Raw genomic sequence first — 18,260 nt, 5'->3', positions numbered from 1 at the left:
CGAGGTCGGTAGTATTCCTCCTGAAGTCTACGATGATCTCTTTGGGTTTTGTGGGGTTAGTGCCACTGAACTGAGAGCTTCAGTACCTCACTCCTGTAGGCCGACTCGTCTCCTCCTGAGATGAGCCCCACCATAGTGGTGTCGTCAGCAACCTTGACGATGATGTTCTCTGGGTGGGCTGGACTGCAGTCGTGGGTGTAGAGCGAGTACAGGAGAGGGCTCAGCACACAGCCCTGAGGAGAGCCGGTGCTGAGAGTGCGGGTGGAGGAGTGATGGGGGCCAAGTCTCACACGCTGGGGGCGGTTAGTGAGGAAATCTTTGATCCAGGAACAGGTGGGTGGGAGAAAGCCTAGGTTTGACAGTTTGCAAACTAGAATGTCCGGGATGATTGTGTTGAACGCTGAGCTGTAGTCAATAAAGAGCAATCTGACGTAGCTCCCACGATGCTCAGGTGGCTCAGTGCAGAGTGGAGAGCTATGGCGTCTTCAGTGGATCTATTTGAGGCGAACTGGTGTGGGTCGAGGGTGGGTGGAAGGCAGGCCTTTATGTGATGTAACACCAGCCTCTCAAGACACTTCATGATCACAGGTGTGAGTGCAATGGGGCGGTAGTCATTAATGCTGTCTGTGGTTGCTTTCTTAGGAACAGGAATGATAGTGGCAGTTTTAAGGCAAGGTGGGATAACAGCGAGTTTCAGGGAGAGATTAGTTAAATCTTAATTAACTAATGCAATATGAACAGTGTTCACATTCCTGGTGAAGTTTAATGCAATTAAATGAGTGTTTAGCAGCATTAGGACTTGTTCGACAGGATTCCTTAAACACCAAGGTGTGCCAGAGCCAGGGAGCGTCCCCATGTGCTCCTATATTTAAACCCTGCAGACGGCGCTCTCTTCACCGTGTCGACTCATCTCTCAGGTAGGAACGGTTGTATCAATGCATTCGGGTGTACCTTTTCTTTTACAGCAGGGTTTTCTCCGTAAACGTTATACCTGTTTTGATGCTTGACTGTCGTGACTCGTTGGTGATTTTATCTCAAACTGCAAGCAGCAACATCTTGTATGGTTGTGATTTCAGGTACTAACTTCAGTAAGGCTGCCTAACATATTGACAGGTGCGTACACAAATATTTTAGAGAAATGCGAAAAATGTGTTAAAAAATCTTTTTAGAATTTGGTTTGTGGATGACTCAGTCTCCATTCCTATTCTCCATCCTGTTAATATTTTAGTAATATTATGACAATGATTGTCATTGTTATTGATGTTTTTCTATTATCTGTTCAGATCATCTACCCTCTGGAAATGGAAGAGTGCATGAACCTAACTGGATTGGAAATCTCTCTGGTTTCCATGTATGCTGTCTTTGACGGGAACAAAAACAAAAATGGAAAAATGGACAAGGATACGTTTTTGAGAGTGTTGAAGGAGGAACTGCCTTTCTTTGCGGTGAGGGGAATCATTGTATTTGTGTTGTGTACACTGCGTCTTGTTCTACAGGCATTTACTTAATAAATTACTCTTTCTATTCTTTAAAATGAATATATTCATTTTTTTCATTCTAGCAAGCGGCAGCTAAGAACAATTGTGACATGTTCAGCAAAGTGGACCTTGACAACGACGGGTTCGTGGACTTTGAAGAGTTCTCCAAAATGGTTTGCAGTTGTGCTTGTTCCAGCCATGACGCTTTGGAGGAAGCCCACAAAAAACATGAGCAGGAGAAGGAATAAAACAAATGACCGTTTATGAACATGGCTAATACTTTTTCAGTACTTTCTGACGAATGTGATTTCATCTTACAATAATAAAAGTGTTTTTGTTCCAGTATTACTACTTGTTTAGTTTTTTTAATTCTTTTTTTATTAGGATTGATACAACTTCCAGTACTTCCTACCAGTTTAAAAAAAAGTTTTTATATATGAAATGCTCTGTTTAGTCGCTCTGCTTGTAACTGATCCAGCCAGCAGCAACAACATTGGGGAGTGTGATGTAATGCCAGCTTGTAATAACAAGCACGTTGATTTTGCAAATAGTGGGGATGATGAATACAAGTAGAATTTCAAGCCATTAAAATAGACGTTATTTTTATTTCTATCACAAGAGACCCCAACACTTTACAGAATTAATCCAAAAGAAGATTTAGTGTCTCATTGTGTTATATGACCCTCCAGCAGAGGAGAAGTGTATGGGAGGGAATGGGGATGCCATAGTTTTAACATCGCATAATACAAAGTGGTGTAAGTGATTTACTACATTTGACATTTTTTAAATATTTCTATTTGATTTGGGTATTTCCATGTTCGTGGAATTAATACTGTGACTCGGAAATGTTGTTTATTCCAAAAATAGTGAAAAGAACATAATATGACATGTCTCGCTTTTAATATTATAAATACACTAAATAAGTAGAGGAACTGAATGTCTTTATTCACGGCTGACAAAACAGGCCAATTCCCCTTTATGTAATTACACTTTCTGTTATAACAGTTATACAAAACATTGTGACCTATCTCATTTTACCATATGTTCTGAGTATCCTGCAACGTTTAACGCAGCCTTTAAATGAATGTAAATGGTCGGAGGTGTTATTCTGAGGAAACAGAAAGATTTTATATAGATGTATATTTGTTTTATAATTGAGGATACAGACCGTTTCTCCTCTCCTGACATCAAGCTTCTATCCTGCTGTGCCACATCATTTGAAGGCATCCGGTGCGGGATGGGAAGGGTGGGGGGTCGGGATGTCTGGGTGAAGAAATAAGCCACAGGCATCTGTAAGTGTGAATGTACATTGACGTTAACAACCAATGTAGAAATCGTTGTCTTTCTATTACAATATCTGTTTCGACAGCCCAACATAGGTTGATGCTACAGCGTTTTTTTGCGTGCGTAAAAACGCCCAGACCGAGTCTCTTTTGAAGAATCACCAGAAAACGAAGGATTTACTAAACGGTATACCGGCATAGATTGTGCTATCCACAAAGGTTGCATATAAGCCTTGAGTCTTTTGATATGTACCGTGTGGTGTATGGAATAGACACATCGCGTTTTATATCCAGATGATGAAATCAGGAGGTGGCTATTTTCAGAAAATGGCAGAGATGGATTGTAAAACAACAACGATGGAGGCATTGGTTCGTATGAGTGTGAGTATCCATGTTCTGCTGTCAATGGATGTATTTTTACATAATATTCTTCTTTACTCTTAATAAAAATACATGCAATTCTGAATAGAGAACAGACTTACTGGTTGTAGGCTGTCTCAATGTTTCACCTGCGGACAATGTATGTGAATGGGCCTTCATATCATTTTCTTTACCAGGAATAAAGGCAGTTGAAATGAGAGAAAAAACATTGCTTAGATAATCTGAATTCATTTTCTACCATGGAATTATAAAATATTTCGTTACGCAGGCTAGTAATGCTGTTAATGTTCCTAAAAATGCCTCGGTACACAGACTGAACTCCTCCTCTGAAATGTCAGAAAATCAATGCTCTTTCTACGTTTTGAAACAAGGTTGTTTTAAACATCATCAAATGCAAAAACAGTGTGGTTGCAGCCACAAATTACACATTTAATTTTTTTGGGGGGGGGGGGGTGAACGGGTTTCCATGGAGACGGGATGCAGGACATCGGGTTGTGTGGCTGCACCAGCCGGTATAGGGTTAAAACAAAAAAGAGATGGTTACAATACACCATTGTGGGCTGACTAGATGCATGTTAACGTTGCCTTCACCAACTATTTGGGATATAATGTGCAGCATCTTTTGCTGCTGCTGCCACCAGCCTCTCATCTAGACCCCATCTTTCTTGCTCATTCCTCGCGATGCCTCAAACCCCTCCCCTATTTCCCAGAGACAGCGCTCTCTTGATGCTGCATATATACACGTAGTCTACTGCTATGGCGCCTAGATTCCAGGTGAAGGTAAGGATGCCCTGTCGCATCGCCTGTTTTACGCCTCCACCTCGCTGGGCTCAGCTTTAGCAATGCGCACTATCCGTTTGAGATGGATACAGCAGGGCTACAGGCTCGCGTGGTGTACATAGCCAGCTGGAATTGCAATATCCTGAAAACGAAATACGCTACATTTGCTAGTGGATGAGAGAAGGGCAGGCCGGAGTTGACATTGGAGAATGACACAGAGAGACTGAGGTGGGCTGATGGAGAAAGTAGGTTATTTTGATTTATCCAATTAATCCAATGTAACGTTTCAGAATGGGTCTATCATTTTTTACCATGCTGCTGTAGCCTCTTTCTGGGTCATCTGAAAACGTGTAGCAGTTATTTTATTGGACTATTTAGCTTTCGTCAATCTACTTTTTTATATAATCCCAACTGTGTTAACATCACGTGAGTGCTTAATAAAATCAAGAGATCATGCAGGAATAGTGATCCCCTGTATTTAATCCTGCTTCTGCATCCACACCCCCAGACTCAGTGGTTTTAACAGTGGTCTCCGGTGTGCTAGCTGTCCCGATGCTACATCTTATCACACCAAAGTGACCAAATCCCCAAGCCCCCAATGCAGCAGGCAGTTTGTCTGTTTTTGTCTTTGCCTGTTTTTGAAGTTAACTCACAGTGTCAGTGATGTTCATGTTTTGCAGCTTACACTGCAACAGTTTAAGGTTGAGGTTGCATTTTAAAGGCATCCAAAAAGCCAACAGGCCATTCTGTAGCAATATGACAGAAAGTGTAATACTCCTCCTGTGTGCTGCACTAACAAATGCTGACTGAACACAAACAACTAGAGCAAAGGAACAGATCCTTCTCATTGAGGCAGTATATTAGTGTGGTGACACTGTAGCTGTGCTCTGTGCAGCCAGTGTGTCCTTTTCAGTCAAACCCATGTCCTTGAGCAGCAGGCCTATGACACACCAACTGCTCCAGTGGGGCGGCCTTCACACCCACCATCTCCAGCTTGGGCCACTGTGCTTACAAGGTGCTGGTTCAGCATTGAGGTATTCTTGTGCATCACTCCTCTAAATACAAGAAACCAATGAGCTCTGGATTATGTGGTGAATAGCGATCAAATGACCTAAAAAGTTTAAAGTATTCTCAGTGAACATTCTAATGCACTGTGAATGTTGTCCCGTTTACCGAAATGCCACATTTACCTCTAAAATGCCTTTTTTTTAAAAAAATTGTCATAAAGGCAGGAAAAGGCTGCACCATCTCAAAGCATAAGTGACAACTGGTTAAAGAGTTCATGTTCATATGCAGCGCTGCGATTTAAGGGATGCACTCTGTGCAGTGGTTGAATAATTAATGACTGGTCTTTATCCATATTTAACAAGAATGATGGCCTATGTCACATGTCTTTGATAGTTTTTCACATTGCCCGGTACCTCACTCTCTCTCAATTCATTTCCTATGATGCTGAATCTCCTCAGAAGTACAGGCTGAAAGGTGTTCGTAGTTCTGGACTGTTCAGAAAACTGGCATTGAGTTTCGGTTTGACTTTTTTTATCAGATATTTTCTTAGTCAAATGAAAGTGTTGCAAATATTAGACTTAAGTTATTGTATGCTTGTGTTGAGATACAATGTCACATTTGAAATCTTTGGCTACTTTTATAAGGGTTTTTTGAAAAAACAAACAAGGAAACATATCTCACAGTTAGGTGCTGAAAAGAAGATTTTGCTATCAGAAAAAAGAATTGAGGTATTATTTCAGCATTAGTATTAACAAATGCAAGTGTTACATGTCCACTCAAAAGCTATTTATGCACATTTGTGTTCTTATGTGCATACCCTAATCTCTCTCCTCTGTGCCTCACAGTCTAACATGAAGAGCCTGGAGCAGGAGTTGCATTGCAGTGTGTGTAAGGACATAGTCAAACAGCCCGTGGTGCTGCCATGCCAGCACAGCGTCTGCCTCATGTGTGCCTCAGAGGTGTTGGTGGCAAACGGCTATCCGCCTCCAGATCTTCCCCCGGAGCCCAACTCCCCCGCCTCAACACCCAACACCCGCTCACCGCGTCAGGTTCGAAGGCCTACACCCAAATCTGAGCAGCGACCTATTGACCGCGTGCTGCGCTCAGGTAGGAAGTACTTCTTAATTCGTCATTTTAATCAAATCTCTTGAGGGGGACGTTTATGTCTTGTTTGGATAAAAGTGGAGGCCCTTTGGATTGACATGCAAATGATTCTATTTACACCTAAACCCACTCTTGATGTTACTCTAAGTCAATGATCAAACATATCTATGTAAGGAAAAGCTATCCTGTCATTTTCTGTCTCCTGCTTATAACTGGATTCTCTGTTTGGTTTGAGGTCCCCACCTGCCTTCGCCATCCATGCCCCGGTCTCCGGGCTATGGCACGTATCAAGGGCGACGGCGTAAGGAGGCCCCCCCCCTGGTGATGATGTTCCCCTGCATCCCCTGCGGCCAAGATGTAGAGCTGGGAGAGAAAGGCCTTACTGACTGTCTGCGCAACCTCACCTTGGAGCGCATAGTGGAGAGGTACAACCCGAGAAACACACGTATTATGTTCTGAAGCCAAACATACACAAATGGAATGATTGGGTGTGAAAACCAGAGGGTGTGGAAACATTTCCAATTCAGATTAATCAGCAGAAACTAAGCTGTTGAGGAATCCTGCAGAGCGTGCACTGCATACTGTAGCTTCCGACTGAGTGCTGCCACAGTCTAGTTGTTTTCTGTGTACTTTATCACCTATTCAATACTGTTCGGCTCAATGTTTCACAGTGAACCCTTTGCGCTCTCATTTCAAAAGCTTCCACAACCTTTCATTTTATGTTTTGGTAGATGATGCTTAATACAAGTTATTCAACCACTTCAGAAGAAGCCCTATATAAAGGCTAACACAATCTGTTTTCTCTCCACCCCTCCACCAGGTACAGACACACAGTGAGTCTGGGCAGTGTGGCTGTCATGTGCCAGTTTTGTAAGCCTCCTCAGGCTCTGGAGGCCACTAAGGGCTGCGCTGACTGCAGGTCCAATTTCTGTAACGAGTGTTTCAAGCTGTATCACCCGTGGGGGACACCACGGGCACAACATGAACATATCCCACCTACACTCAACTTCAGACCAAAGGTGCGACAACAGGACAAGTACAATTTATTATATTGAATATGAATATATCATAAGCTTTATCGTACTGCAAGAAGAAACGATTTGTTTTAAAAATCACAACATTTTTTAATTTTTGGTAAAACTTTGTAAAATGTCTTAAATAATGGCTTCATTAATGGTCAATACATCTTTAATAATACCTTACAGATCAGGTGTAAGTAAACTATAAAACATGTTTGGCTTTCTGTGAGAACATTTCTTTAATTGGCGTTATGTTTGAATTATTAACTTGTAAATGTTGGTCATTTTTTAATAAGCCACACACCTGTAGTTTGAAAACATAATTATAGATTAAGTGTATATAAAGAGAGAATGAACTTAGTGTCTCTTAACCGGAGCTGTTGATACATTTAAAATATAAAGCAATTGTTAACCTGATAGAGGATGATTTATCACAACTAGGCAACCCTAAAGAGGCAAATGGCCTCTAACTGATCATTAAAGCTTCAGAAATTATATATTTAACAGGATGGTTGTTAAATCCCTTTAGAAGTGGTACCAAGCCCTGATGTTTTTCAAGATCTAATTAAAATAAAAAAGCCAATGCAATTGCTTTTTCTTTGGATATCTTGACTGCTGTTGCTTAAGACTTAAACAGAAGACTGGCCGTGCGACACTGGAAAGTTTCATAAGTATGCATGTATCCCCGTAGCGATCTACTCCATCTCCTTAAAGGTAAAATGTGCTTCAGATACAAGTTTAGATTTAATGTGGCTCTTGTCCTCAGGTTCTGACCTGTCCGGAGCACGACCAGGAGAAACTGCAGTTCTACTGTCGGTCCTGTCAGCGGCTGCTCTGCCCGCTCTGCAAGCTGCGCCGCATCCACACCGGACACAAAGTGCTGCCAGTGGCCCACGCATACCAAGCCCTAAAGGTACGCGTCTGAGTCTGACTGAGTTGATCTAAATGAGAGAGAATGCAATATTGCACTCAGGATTTTTTGAGTTAGTTGAACGGAAGTATCAGTAAAATAAACTTCTGAAAATGAAACTGTATCAAACATTTCATTGGTGCCTTCTGTGTTATGTTCAATGTTAGTTTTGTTTAGTGATGTCGGAAATCATTTCCAAAAAAGACAGAACTGAGTTTGTGTGTTTTGTGCTGGCATTTTAATATTTGTTTTAATCATATTTTTCTCATTTTCGTGCAACCTTAGTTAACATAATTTAAAATGATACTTTTATGTTATTAAAGGGCAATATAATAATGGTTGAATAAAGGTATATTTCTCAACAGTATCTATGTTTGATATTTATTGAAATCAACTATATTTGAAAATGTTAAAAAGAAGCGGATATTAATGTATCAGAGACCACGGTGTGTACAGTAGTTGGGCAGATGCAGAGTGAATATACTGCCCTGTGTACACTTGAAGCCGTCTGATGTGCATTTGTTGTGTGCATGTTGTGTTTCTGCTGTCTATTTGACAGGAGAAGATTACGAAGGAGATGAACTACATTCAGTCCAACCAGGACACAGTGCTGTCTCAGATTACCCAGCTGGAGAGCTCCATCACTCAGACTGAGGTGATTATTACTTTTGGCTGACTGACAACATGTAGCTAAACATGACATTGACACCAGTCAGCAGCTAAACACCAAAACACTGTTGAGAGTCCTGTCGACAGATTGATTTGACAAGCTCATTTTACAGACAACTCAATTCACATGCTCCTTTGGGACCTTACTCACACTTGTTGAAAGTTGACTAAATATAATCCTGCTAAAAATGTAATTCAAGCATTCCCATATGTGTGCATTGAATAAATAAATAATGCATTGTTTATAACACACTATAATGCAATTGTAATCACATTTTGTTAAAATGTCAATAACAACAAAGTTATTAATCCTCCTGAAGAGCATTTCAAATGTGTGTATAAAAGTCCACTTTATGATTTTTATCACCGTTTTTTTTTATACCTATTTTAAAAGTTGGTTAAATTGCGTTACAAATGTTATCAAAACTCAAGCAGACCTTCTTAAGATTTCTGCTGGTGTTCTCAGCTGCCTCGCATGGCCTTCATCAGCTGTCATGAGAATAATAACATGTTTTAAGTTCTGATTCATACATATATTAAACACATTCCTAGTATTGATAAACAAAATTAAGAAGTTCTGCTTAATTATTATATTTTGTACTGTAATTTACGGAGCCCTGGAGGGTTCATTTGAGAGAAAAATAAAAAACGTGGCCACGCTTTATTAACTCGTGCCCACGCTTTATTAACTCGTGCCCACGCTTTATTAACTCGTGCCCACGCTTTATTAACTCGTGCGAACGAGAAAGTAAAACGTGGCCACGTTTTATTTATTTTGAGGGATTCCTGTCTCTGTGGCACCAGTGGCCTGTACTACGAAGCAGGATTTGCTATTTACACTATTCATTCATGAAGTATGACGCTGCGCTGTCAACACCCGTCTCCATATTTGTGATTGGTCAAATGTTGGTAACCCCGTCCCTTTCACGTGAACGCGCTCTCAACCGGACAGAGAAACCCTGGTTGATTTGCTGAGTTGATAACCAGCTTCGTAGGACCGCTTAGCGACATCGCGTTTGTTAGGGTTAGTTAAGCCGGGTAAATCAAACATATCATGGGTCTGTTGAACTGGCTTCGTCGTACAGGGCACTGGAGGCAGTAACGTGTAATTCAGCAGAATCTGAGAAGAGCAGCACCAGCTGCAAAGAGCGGTGCCTTTTACTGTTTACTTCACTGCGTTGCCCTTCATTAGAACCGCTGAGTAGAGATCGAGGCTGCTACGTTCAACCACACACACCTCTACACACATCGAACTACCAGAGTATTCCCCCTCGTTTTATGAAGGAGATGTCCTGTCACCGGGGCGCATGATGTGTGTGTGTGTGTGTGTGTGTGTGTTTGTGCTCAGCTCCGCTCTGTGTGTGCGTGTTCGGTGTGTTTGTGTGTGTCCGACACCCCCGGCATTTGTTTTCAAATTACCACGAACAGTAATTTACACAAATCTGGTTCTCCATAGTTATATGTGTATTCCCAAATGAAAGAAATTCGTTTAATCTTAATCTCGATGTGCTATAGTCCTGCCGGAGTGCACCGGAACGAACGATACTATCATAAACAAATGCCCACACACACACGCACGCACGCACGCACGCACGCACGCACACACACACACACACACACACACACACACACACACACACAGACACACACACACACACACACACACACACACACACACACACACACACACACACACACACACACACACACACACACACACACACACACACACACACACACACACACACACACACACACAAAAGGAGGCCACCCTTTAGTAACTCGTGCGCACGCTTTAGTAACTCGTGCGCACGCTTTAGTAACTCGTGCGCACGCTTTAGTAACTCGTGCGCACGCTTTATTTATTTCTCTCTCGATGAACCCTCCAGGGCTCCGTAGTAATTCATCATCTGTTTATGTATTAATAATGGATAATCAGCATGAGGAGTTATATTGTAGTTGTAGACAAAAACAATAGCAATGTTCCTATATCTGCCTGCAACTACATTATAATTTGATATCAATCTAAATACTAGCTACTCAGAATGTTAGAGGCATTTAATTCAATACACTTTTATTATATTCAATGTTATAGAGTGCACAAGAGTAATCTATCCATTATAACATTCTCTTTGTAACCCTGATTGTATGAATCTGCAAAACTGTTTCGATGAAGGCTTTCTGAATCAACTTAATGGCTCTTATCTGCTGGGTACTATCAAATATGTAAAGGTATCCCCCTGTGATTGATCACCAGGTAAACAGTGTGTCAGCCAGAGAGCAGCTGGCTCAGAGCATCAGGGATCTGACAGCAGCTCTGGCCGAGCGCCACTCTTCGCTCACTCAGGCTCTGGAGTCCACACGGAAGAAACGAGGCGAGGCGTTGTCTGCTCAAGTGTTGGAGCGACGTGGATTAATGGAACATGCAGGGTTCATGGCGTTTACCCAGGAACTGCTGAAGGAAACAGACCAGCCCTGCTTTGTACAGGCTGCACGCCAGACCCATAACAGGTTTATCATGACTATCTGGAATCGCTTTTTCACTTGATTGAACAGAGTTTAGTTCTGCCTTAGCCCTTGTTGATCCCTGGGAAAGAAGTTGCAACTGTTCAAAGATAAATACAGATGTCTTCTTTTCAACATGTCCCATAAAAAGTCCAAAAGCAGCAATGAACTGAGCTTTCCCTTTTGTTCACCGCACCAGGTTCAGCAAAGCAATCGAGAATCTCCAGCATTTCACTCTGGCTGCTGATCCATCCTTCAGACACTTCCAGCTGGACGTCGCCAAAGAACTCAAACTCCTGACAGATTTGACCTTTATAAAGGGTGAGAAGGGGAGTGATGGGAGGAAGTGAAAGGGGGGAGGTTGAGAAAGAAAGCGGAGGACAAAAAGACAGAAGCCTTTTGATTACTTTCTTATATTCCATAGATCTATAGCAGAAATGCAGTAAGTGTAAGCCAGTAAAATAAGTGAAGGTTTAGATTTGTCTAGATTTGAGTTTGTCGTGTACATTTAAGGGGACATATTAGGACAACTAGTGCTTGTGTGAAATACATGTGGGCGTCTGGAGTGCCGACTAACCCACACACTGTGAAATATGACAACCCAGTCAGTGTTTTGTGGGTTGTCTGAGTCAGAAAACATGTGATCTAACAAGCCATTCATATACGGCCCCCTTCCTAATTCACAATTACGCTCATTAGAATGTACCACCCCCCATCTGAGTATCTCCACCCACAGAAAATACAGAATACTACCTTTTAAAAATGTTTTGCTTGTCGATAATAGAGCTGGGCTTTTTCAGTTGGGGGGCTTAAAGAGACAGAGAGTGCATACAGGTACATTCAGAAAGACAGCGTGAGGAAAATGCATGTAAATCTGTCCTAGTAGAAACCCAGAATAGAAGTATGAACATCAAAATGAGACTTATGTGTCCCTTTAAAACCTCACAGCTCCAGTGGCTCCAGTGATTGACACCCAGCACACCATGGCCTATGACCAGCTGTTCCTCTGCTGGCGACTGCCCCAAGAATCTGCACCAGCCTGGCACTACTCTGTGGAGTATCGTCGTCGGGGTGTGGTACCAGGAGGAGCATCTCGAGGCGGGGTCAGGGGAGGATTGGCCGCCGCCCGCTGGGGCTGGCAGCGATTGGATGAAGTGAGCGGGACGAGCGCTGTGATTGACAGGCTGGAGATGGACAGTGTGTACGTCCTGCGGGTGAGAGGCTGCAACAAGGCGGGCTATGGGGAGTACAGCGAGGAGGTGTACCTGCACACCCCGCCTGCACCAGGTGAGTGTACACGCAGAACTGTTTACTTAATCATTAATAAGGTCACTTTAAGTTTGCCTCGGGGATACCCAAACAGAGGTGTGTCTGCCCTGATGAAGGATACTGTAGGGAGCAGTTTGCAAAGAACAAGCATAAGAATCCAAATTAAGCTCAGTTAATGCTTTAAAAGTCCAAAAACATCAACAACTAAGCTGGGAAAGTGCTTTGGGAATCAGGGTCAATAAAACGACATCACACAGTAGATCTTTGAAACACGCATGACTAAGATTGTGGAATTTCTGAAGTGTAGTTTCAAAACACTCATTTCACACCAGCAGAAATCCCCTCATCAGATTATCCTCCCTCTTGAGGCAAACCTTGGCAGATCAACATAAGGGAACTCAAAACAAAGGCAACTTTCAAAGAGACAAGATACAAAAGAAAAAGGCAGGACTATAGAAAATACGCAAAGAGGGTTTGAAAACACAAACATTTAAGATAAAATAAGCTAAATACACATTGATGATGGCTGTACTTCATGTACTGTAAGTATGCTAGTGCCAGTATTTTTGCGCTGTGCACACTGGCAGAATGTACTGGCACAAAGTCAGCATTTAACAGTGCCGTCGCCCTGGGCATTGCCAATTGAAGCCTTGATTTAGGCATTTGTAATTCACACATTTCTAAGATAAGCGGTTGAATGTGAAATGATGAACACGAGGTGATCTTTAACAACTTGTCTTATTTGTATTTGTTTATAGTTTTATGATAGCCTTGCACTTAACCAAAAAGTACATGTGAACATTGAAACATGTTGTCAGTGCTACAATTAAGTCTGTTGGGGGAATACTTAAAAGCAAAACACTTTTCCTTAGTGATTTATTTAGATATGGTTAGAACAATAGGTTAAAGTTGGACTGTAAAATGTGAGTTGCTTGTATCATGACAGTTTGGGTAACTTTTCCTTGGGGTATCATTTAAAACTTGTACAATTGTGTGACATTGGACTTCTTTATAGAAATGTCAGTGCAATCTCAAATCTCAGCAATTATCTTTGTGATTACAGTACTGTTTTAGTATGAGGAAAACAGCCTCAAAACTGGGATAGCGTTTAACTTTCTCCATGGTGAAGATGAAGGTCCAGAAGGGTCATCCCCCACCTGCACAAAGTATCCAGAATCTTTTATTAAAAAAATGGTATCTCCCCTTTACTATGCAAGAGTCTTTCTACAACATTTAGTTAATGACTTATAAGTCAGTGACATATTTGACAGCTACAAAATCATTACATCCACACAGCAAGCAGTGGTTGCTGTCACCCATCTCTTCACACCTACTACTATTATTAAAAGGCATGTTGGATGTTATGATGTGCAGCTAATAATTCACTCTCTTTCTTTCCAATTCCATTTTCTTAACTTCCATCACATCCTCACTTTATGACTCATTACGACTTCATATTTCTCTCATTTCCATGTCACAGCTTTGCACTTGTCATCGCTCCTTCCACGCTGCCAACCTACATGCCTCCTACGGAACGTAAGAAGTGCATTCACATCTCTTGACCGCCCTTCTGTGCCCCTATACGCTTCTCCTCTTTCTTTTTGTGCTCATCCCATGCATCCCCTGTGCTTCAATCAACCCCCATTTAAACAAGCTCTCACCCCTGTGTCTCCCACTCTACCTCCCATAACAAGATCTGTCTGGGCGCTGATGAGGTTTGCAGTTTGTTAAGACTTGAAGCTTAACAACATGGATCGGATTCAGATCCGAGGCTTTTCAGTGGTCGAGTTGAGTGATTGATGAATTCCTTGTGTCCTGTAGGCTGTTTTTCCTTCCTGCTGTTAAGTATGTTTTCCTCAGTGTAATGTACATCCTTTGGGAAAATGTGCACTCCCCACAGCAAGAGCTTCTTTGTGACACCTTCTGTAATTTACTCTGAGTCATCAGTTTATGTACGAGGGTCCTTTGTCTTCCAGTGCTGGAAGGAGGCGCATGAAGCTCTCTTTTCCTCTCCCCTATAGTCTCTCCTCTCGATGGCTTCATTTTGTCCTGATTTCTCTCCTTGCTGCTCTGACTGTAAATCTGTTCCACTTTCCTCTGTCGCCTCCTTTCTCCTCATGCTACTAAAACCCCTATATGTAATTTCTGTTTGCACCTGTCTCTTTTTCCTCCCTTTCCCTCTGTTTGCTGTGTCCTATCTCCTCGTCTCCTCCCAGTGCTCAACTTCTACCTGGACTCTCGCTGGGGTCTCCATGCCGACCGGCTGGTGGTCAGTAAAGAGCAGCGCTGTGCTCGCAGCGTCCCGGGTCTCTCTCTCCTGCAGGCCGCTGACCAGGCCCTCACTTCCTGTCACCTGACCTCAGACCTCTTGGTGGGAGATGTTGCTATTACACAGGGACGACACTACTGGGCCTGCTCAGTGGAGCCTGGGTCCTACCTAGTGAAGGTAATACAAAACAAAGGAATGGTATTGTATATACTCTGTTAAAGTAAAAGTTCAATAATCTGAACATTGATCCCTTCAATCTTGAAACTGTTGAAAGTGGATTTTTGTTATTACTATATACTGTGCTAGGTAGCACAGTATATAGTAATAAGGGATTAATAAAGTGTTCACTTCAGCCTATAACAATACATGGGAACTGTTTGTTTATTTTATTTTGTATTACAAATGTACAATCTAGTCGTGAAAATGTAAAGCTGTAATTTAATTAAACATAATAAATTAAGAGGAGTATAAATATAAAGTAGGAAATTGAAGTATAAGTATAAAGTAGGACATTTAAATAATTGTGTAAAGTACTTCAAATTGTATCTATGTACAGTACTTGTATACATTGAGAAAAAGGACTATCATCTAGTGAAGATGCTTTTGGAAAAACCAATAACATGCTTTTTAACAAATCATAAATAAGAATTAATTGGTTAGGTGAAGATTTGCTACAAGATAAATGTTTATTTAAATGTCAACTTCAAATATATTGTTTTGTTCTTATCAACAGGTGGGAGTCGGTCTTGAGTCTAAGCTGCAGGAGTGGTTTCATCTTCCTCAAGACATGGCCAGTCCCCGGTAAGTATCTAGAATAAAAAAATATCTGACAAAATTCAAAGAAATAGTAGTATCTAATCAGGTGCATTTAATTAATCCCTGTACTAGGTAAATATGTAATGTCCCTGAATTGGGTTAATCTATAGTATGTCCCACTTTATTTTGGGGGGAATATTCAGCTTGTTGTGTGTTTGATGTAGTGCTTTTTAGATTTCAGAACGCAAACATTGGATACAATAAAATGTGTCAGTTGGTGAGTGTGAGGCAACAGAGATAAAACCCAGATGCAGGCAAAGCAGGCAGTTCAGGTATTTGTTTATCAGATTACGGAAACAAGGGCCAGTCACCCGGTAAAACTGGGAAAGCAAGTTCTAAAAAAAACACCTTGTTCCAATTGTCACGTAACATTGTTCAGATTACTGAAGATGGCTAAGAAAGGCATGCGGCAGTGTGCCAGAGATGACTTATCCATAACAATAGTTAAAGCCTCATTGTTCTCACACTGCTCTCTCTCCAGCTACGACCCTGACAGTGGTCATGACAGCGGAGCAGAGGATGCTCTGGACTCTGCTCCACCCTTCTGCTTCCTCACAATGGGGATGGGTAAGATCTACCTGCCCCAGCACAACAACCACCACCACCACCACAGTAGCCATGGGAACGGTAACCGAGATCACATCACCAACGGCAACGGCTCCTCCTCACCCACGGGCGTCACCTACCCACTGCCCCCCCGGCTCGGCGTGTGCCTTGACTTTGAAAAGGGCCGCGTCACCTTCTACGATGCCCACTCCCTGCGACCTCTGTGGGAAGGTCACGTGGATTGCTCCGGCCCTGTGTGCCCGGCGTTCTGTTTCATTGGTGGAGGGGCCCTGCAGCTGCAGGAGCTGGTAGCCAATCGAAATGCAGATCAGACTCCGGTCAGGAGGGTCACCATCCAGGCTCGCGGTTCTAATTTAAATAACAACTGATGGCAGACCTGAAATCAAATGGTAGTTTGGAATGTAACGGTAATTGTGAAGTATTTACTCAGCTAGAGCGAAAAGTTAGACATCTCAGCGATTTTTGTTTTGTATTTCATTTACTTTGTATAAGAAAAACGTTTCTATAGCAACAAATATGCAATGTAATTAAGTTTCTTACATTTTTGTTATATGCATTTTTGCAAGAGTTAATGCTTAAGTAGTGTTCGGTTTATCCAGCACATTATATGTAATTATATCTTTAATGCTTGCTGTTGTAGACAGGCTAAATGCATACATTTATAAAGCTTATACAGCGCCACACAATGTCGTCCTTACTGTAGAAGCGTTTACTTTGTTGTTTCATGCCTATAATGTTAAAAGCTTAAAAACTCTTTGTTTTAAAGATATGAACTCTATGAAAAAATGCCTTGTCTATTTGATTGCATCTTATGGTAAACTTGGTTTTAACCACATCTATTTGTTTGTTGTCAGTCACCCATTTTGATCCCAACCAAAGTTGTTGTTTTACCGGGATGTAAATGTGGTAAATTAGAGATAGAGAGGAACAATGGGGCAATACTGTAATTAAAAGCTCCAATTATACCTCTGCCGCACAGCTAATTACTAGTTTCCACTGTTCTGTTTGGGCATTGCTGTTTTGTATTTCAAATACATGAGTCTGATGTGTGTGTGTGTGTGTGTGTGTGTGTGTGTGTGTGTGTTGCCTCTCCATGCGTGTGTGGTTTGACTGATAACAGCATTGATTCATTTGCCGACAGTAAAAAGTTGTTTTCTCGCAAACAATGCTTTTTTTTTTATCTTGCCTGATTATAAGTTAATGAGCAGTGCTTCTTATGAAACTATTAGCTAAATAAATCCATATAAAATGTAGCTGCTGGAAGATTATTCGCAAAAGAAAAATGGATTAAGAAAATAAACACTGAATAAATACAAATTTAAATTATAAAAACACTTTGTTGGTTCTGTTTTATTCACTTTTCTTTTTTTTAACCTCTACAGCTGAATTTACATTGGTTTGCCACTAGGGCGCAGCAAGACCTAGTAGAACCTCAGATCTAGCAATCCGAACACACTGCAGCTATTGCAGCGGTCAGAATATTCTTTATTTGGAAAGGAAAATAATTGGACCCATTTTTCATACAAATAACCATTCTTTATAGCATATTGGCAAGCACAGATTCCTGAAATGTGAAACTGGAAAAATTGGCATCATTTTCCAAATCTCCTAAACTCTAACAGATTTGCTTTTATGGATCTCTTACTTTTATATAATATATCACCTGCCTTTTTTGGTTATTATGGTTCCAATTTTAAAGGACATGTTCTGTATTTGCTTTTGAAGAATCAGACTGTCTATGAAATACAAGGTGGTGTGAGGCAATGAGAAAAAATAGGGGAACATTTTAAATCATTGACATCATATATATTTTAAACGATAACCATATTGCATTCCAACCTTTGATTGATTGTCATTGATAGCTACGATAATAAATGACTCAGATTATAGCAACCTTTCACATGTTGGCCACATTTTTCAAGTGTTGGATTGTACTTAAAAGCATATGTTTGCCAAGGGGTCTCTTATGTGTATGGATGGATTTATATGTATTTATAACCACAGATAAAACTTTATTGTACACACGTGCAATAAAATGCATGATAACAAGCCATAAAATATGTACATATATTATATAGTATGTATGTAATACATGGCATCTTATATGCTGAATATAACATGAGTTGTGATGTGTAAAGTGCAAAGGACGCCACCTATTGGCCAATGACAATTAAAAAACAGACGTGTGTCTGACTTAAGAGA

General features: G+C 41.3%; 1 protein-coding gene and 1 long non-coding RNA gene across 6 annotated transcripts; both read left to right on the top strand.

The window, feature by feature from the left end:
• Window positions 1-891: 891 nt before the first annotated feature.
• LOC117454667 (uncharacterized) lies at window positions 892-1,823 on the top strand. 2 transcript variants are annotated; one of them, XR_004553013.1, is made up of 4 exons: window positions 892-917; window positions 1,077-1,113; window positions 1,284-1,445; window positions 1,562-1,823. It is a non-coding gene; the product is annotated as an uncharacterized lncRNA (long non-coding RNA). The 2 variants fall into 2 exon arrangements; XR_004553012.2 differs by lacking the exon at window positions 892-917 and having other exon boundaries at window positions 945-1,113.
• Window positions 1,824-2,723: 900 nt separating this feature from the next.
• trim46b (tripartite motif containing 46b) lies at window positions 2,724-17,390 on the top strand. 4 transcript variants are annotated; one of them, XM_034093934.2, is made up of 12 exons: window positions 2,724-3,142; window positions 5,776-6,037; window positions 6,270-6,459; window positions 6,855-7,053; window positions 7,820-7,966; window positions 8,523-8,618; window positions 10,890-11,143; window positions 11,337-11,458; window positions 12,086-12,424; window positions 14,623-14,852; window positions 15,409-15,476; window positions 15,973-17,390. In XM_034093934.2, the coding sequence occupies exons 1-12, from the start codon at window positions 3,056-3,058 to the stop codon at window positions 16,424-16,426; spliced, it is 2,448 nt and encodes an 815-aa protein (XP_033949825.1). In that variant the 5' UTR covers window positions 2,724-3,055; the 3' UTR covers window positions 16,427-17,390. The 4 variants fall into 4 exon arrangements, with proteins under 4 accessions (XP_033949825.1, XP_033949826.1, XP_033949828.1 ...); XM_034093935.1 differs by lacking the exon at window positions 2,724-3,142 and adding an exon at window positions 3,856-3,922; XM_034093937.1 differs by lacking the exon at window positions 2,724-3,142 and adding an exon at window positions 4,061-4,150.
• Window positions 17,391-18,260: the final 870 nt, after the last annotated feature.

The sequence above is a fragment of the Pseudochaenichthys georgianus genome, chromosome 11 (assembly GCF_902827115.2).
Source record: "Pseudochaenichthys georgianus chromosome 11, fPseGeo1.2, whole genome shotgun sequence".
Lineage (NCBI taxonomy): Eukaryota > Metazoa > Chordata > Actinopteri > Perciformes > Channichthyidae > Pseudochaenichthys > Pseudochaenichthys georgianus.
This window is presented reverse-complemented; position numbering and strand designations above follow the sequence as displayed.

Bases quoted from the DNA above. Each gene is read 5' to 3' on its own strand.
- trim46b (XM_034093934.2), top strand. From the start codon at position 3,056: ATGATGAAATCAGGAGGTGGCTATTTTCAGAAAATGGCAGAGATGGAT. The intron at 12,425-14,622 runs GTGAGTGTACAC...GTCTCCTCCCAG, and splicing joins GCACACCCCGCCTGCACCAG to TGCTCAACTTCTACCTGGAC. The intron at 15,477-15,972 runs GTAAGTATCTAG...CTCTCTCTCCAG, and splicing joins CAAGACATGGCCAGTCCCCG to CTACGACCCTGACAGTGGTC.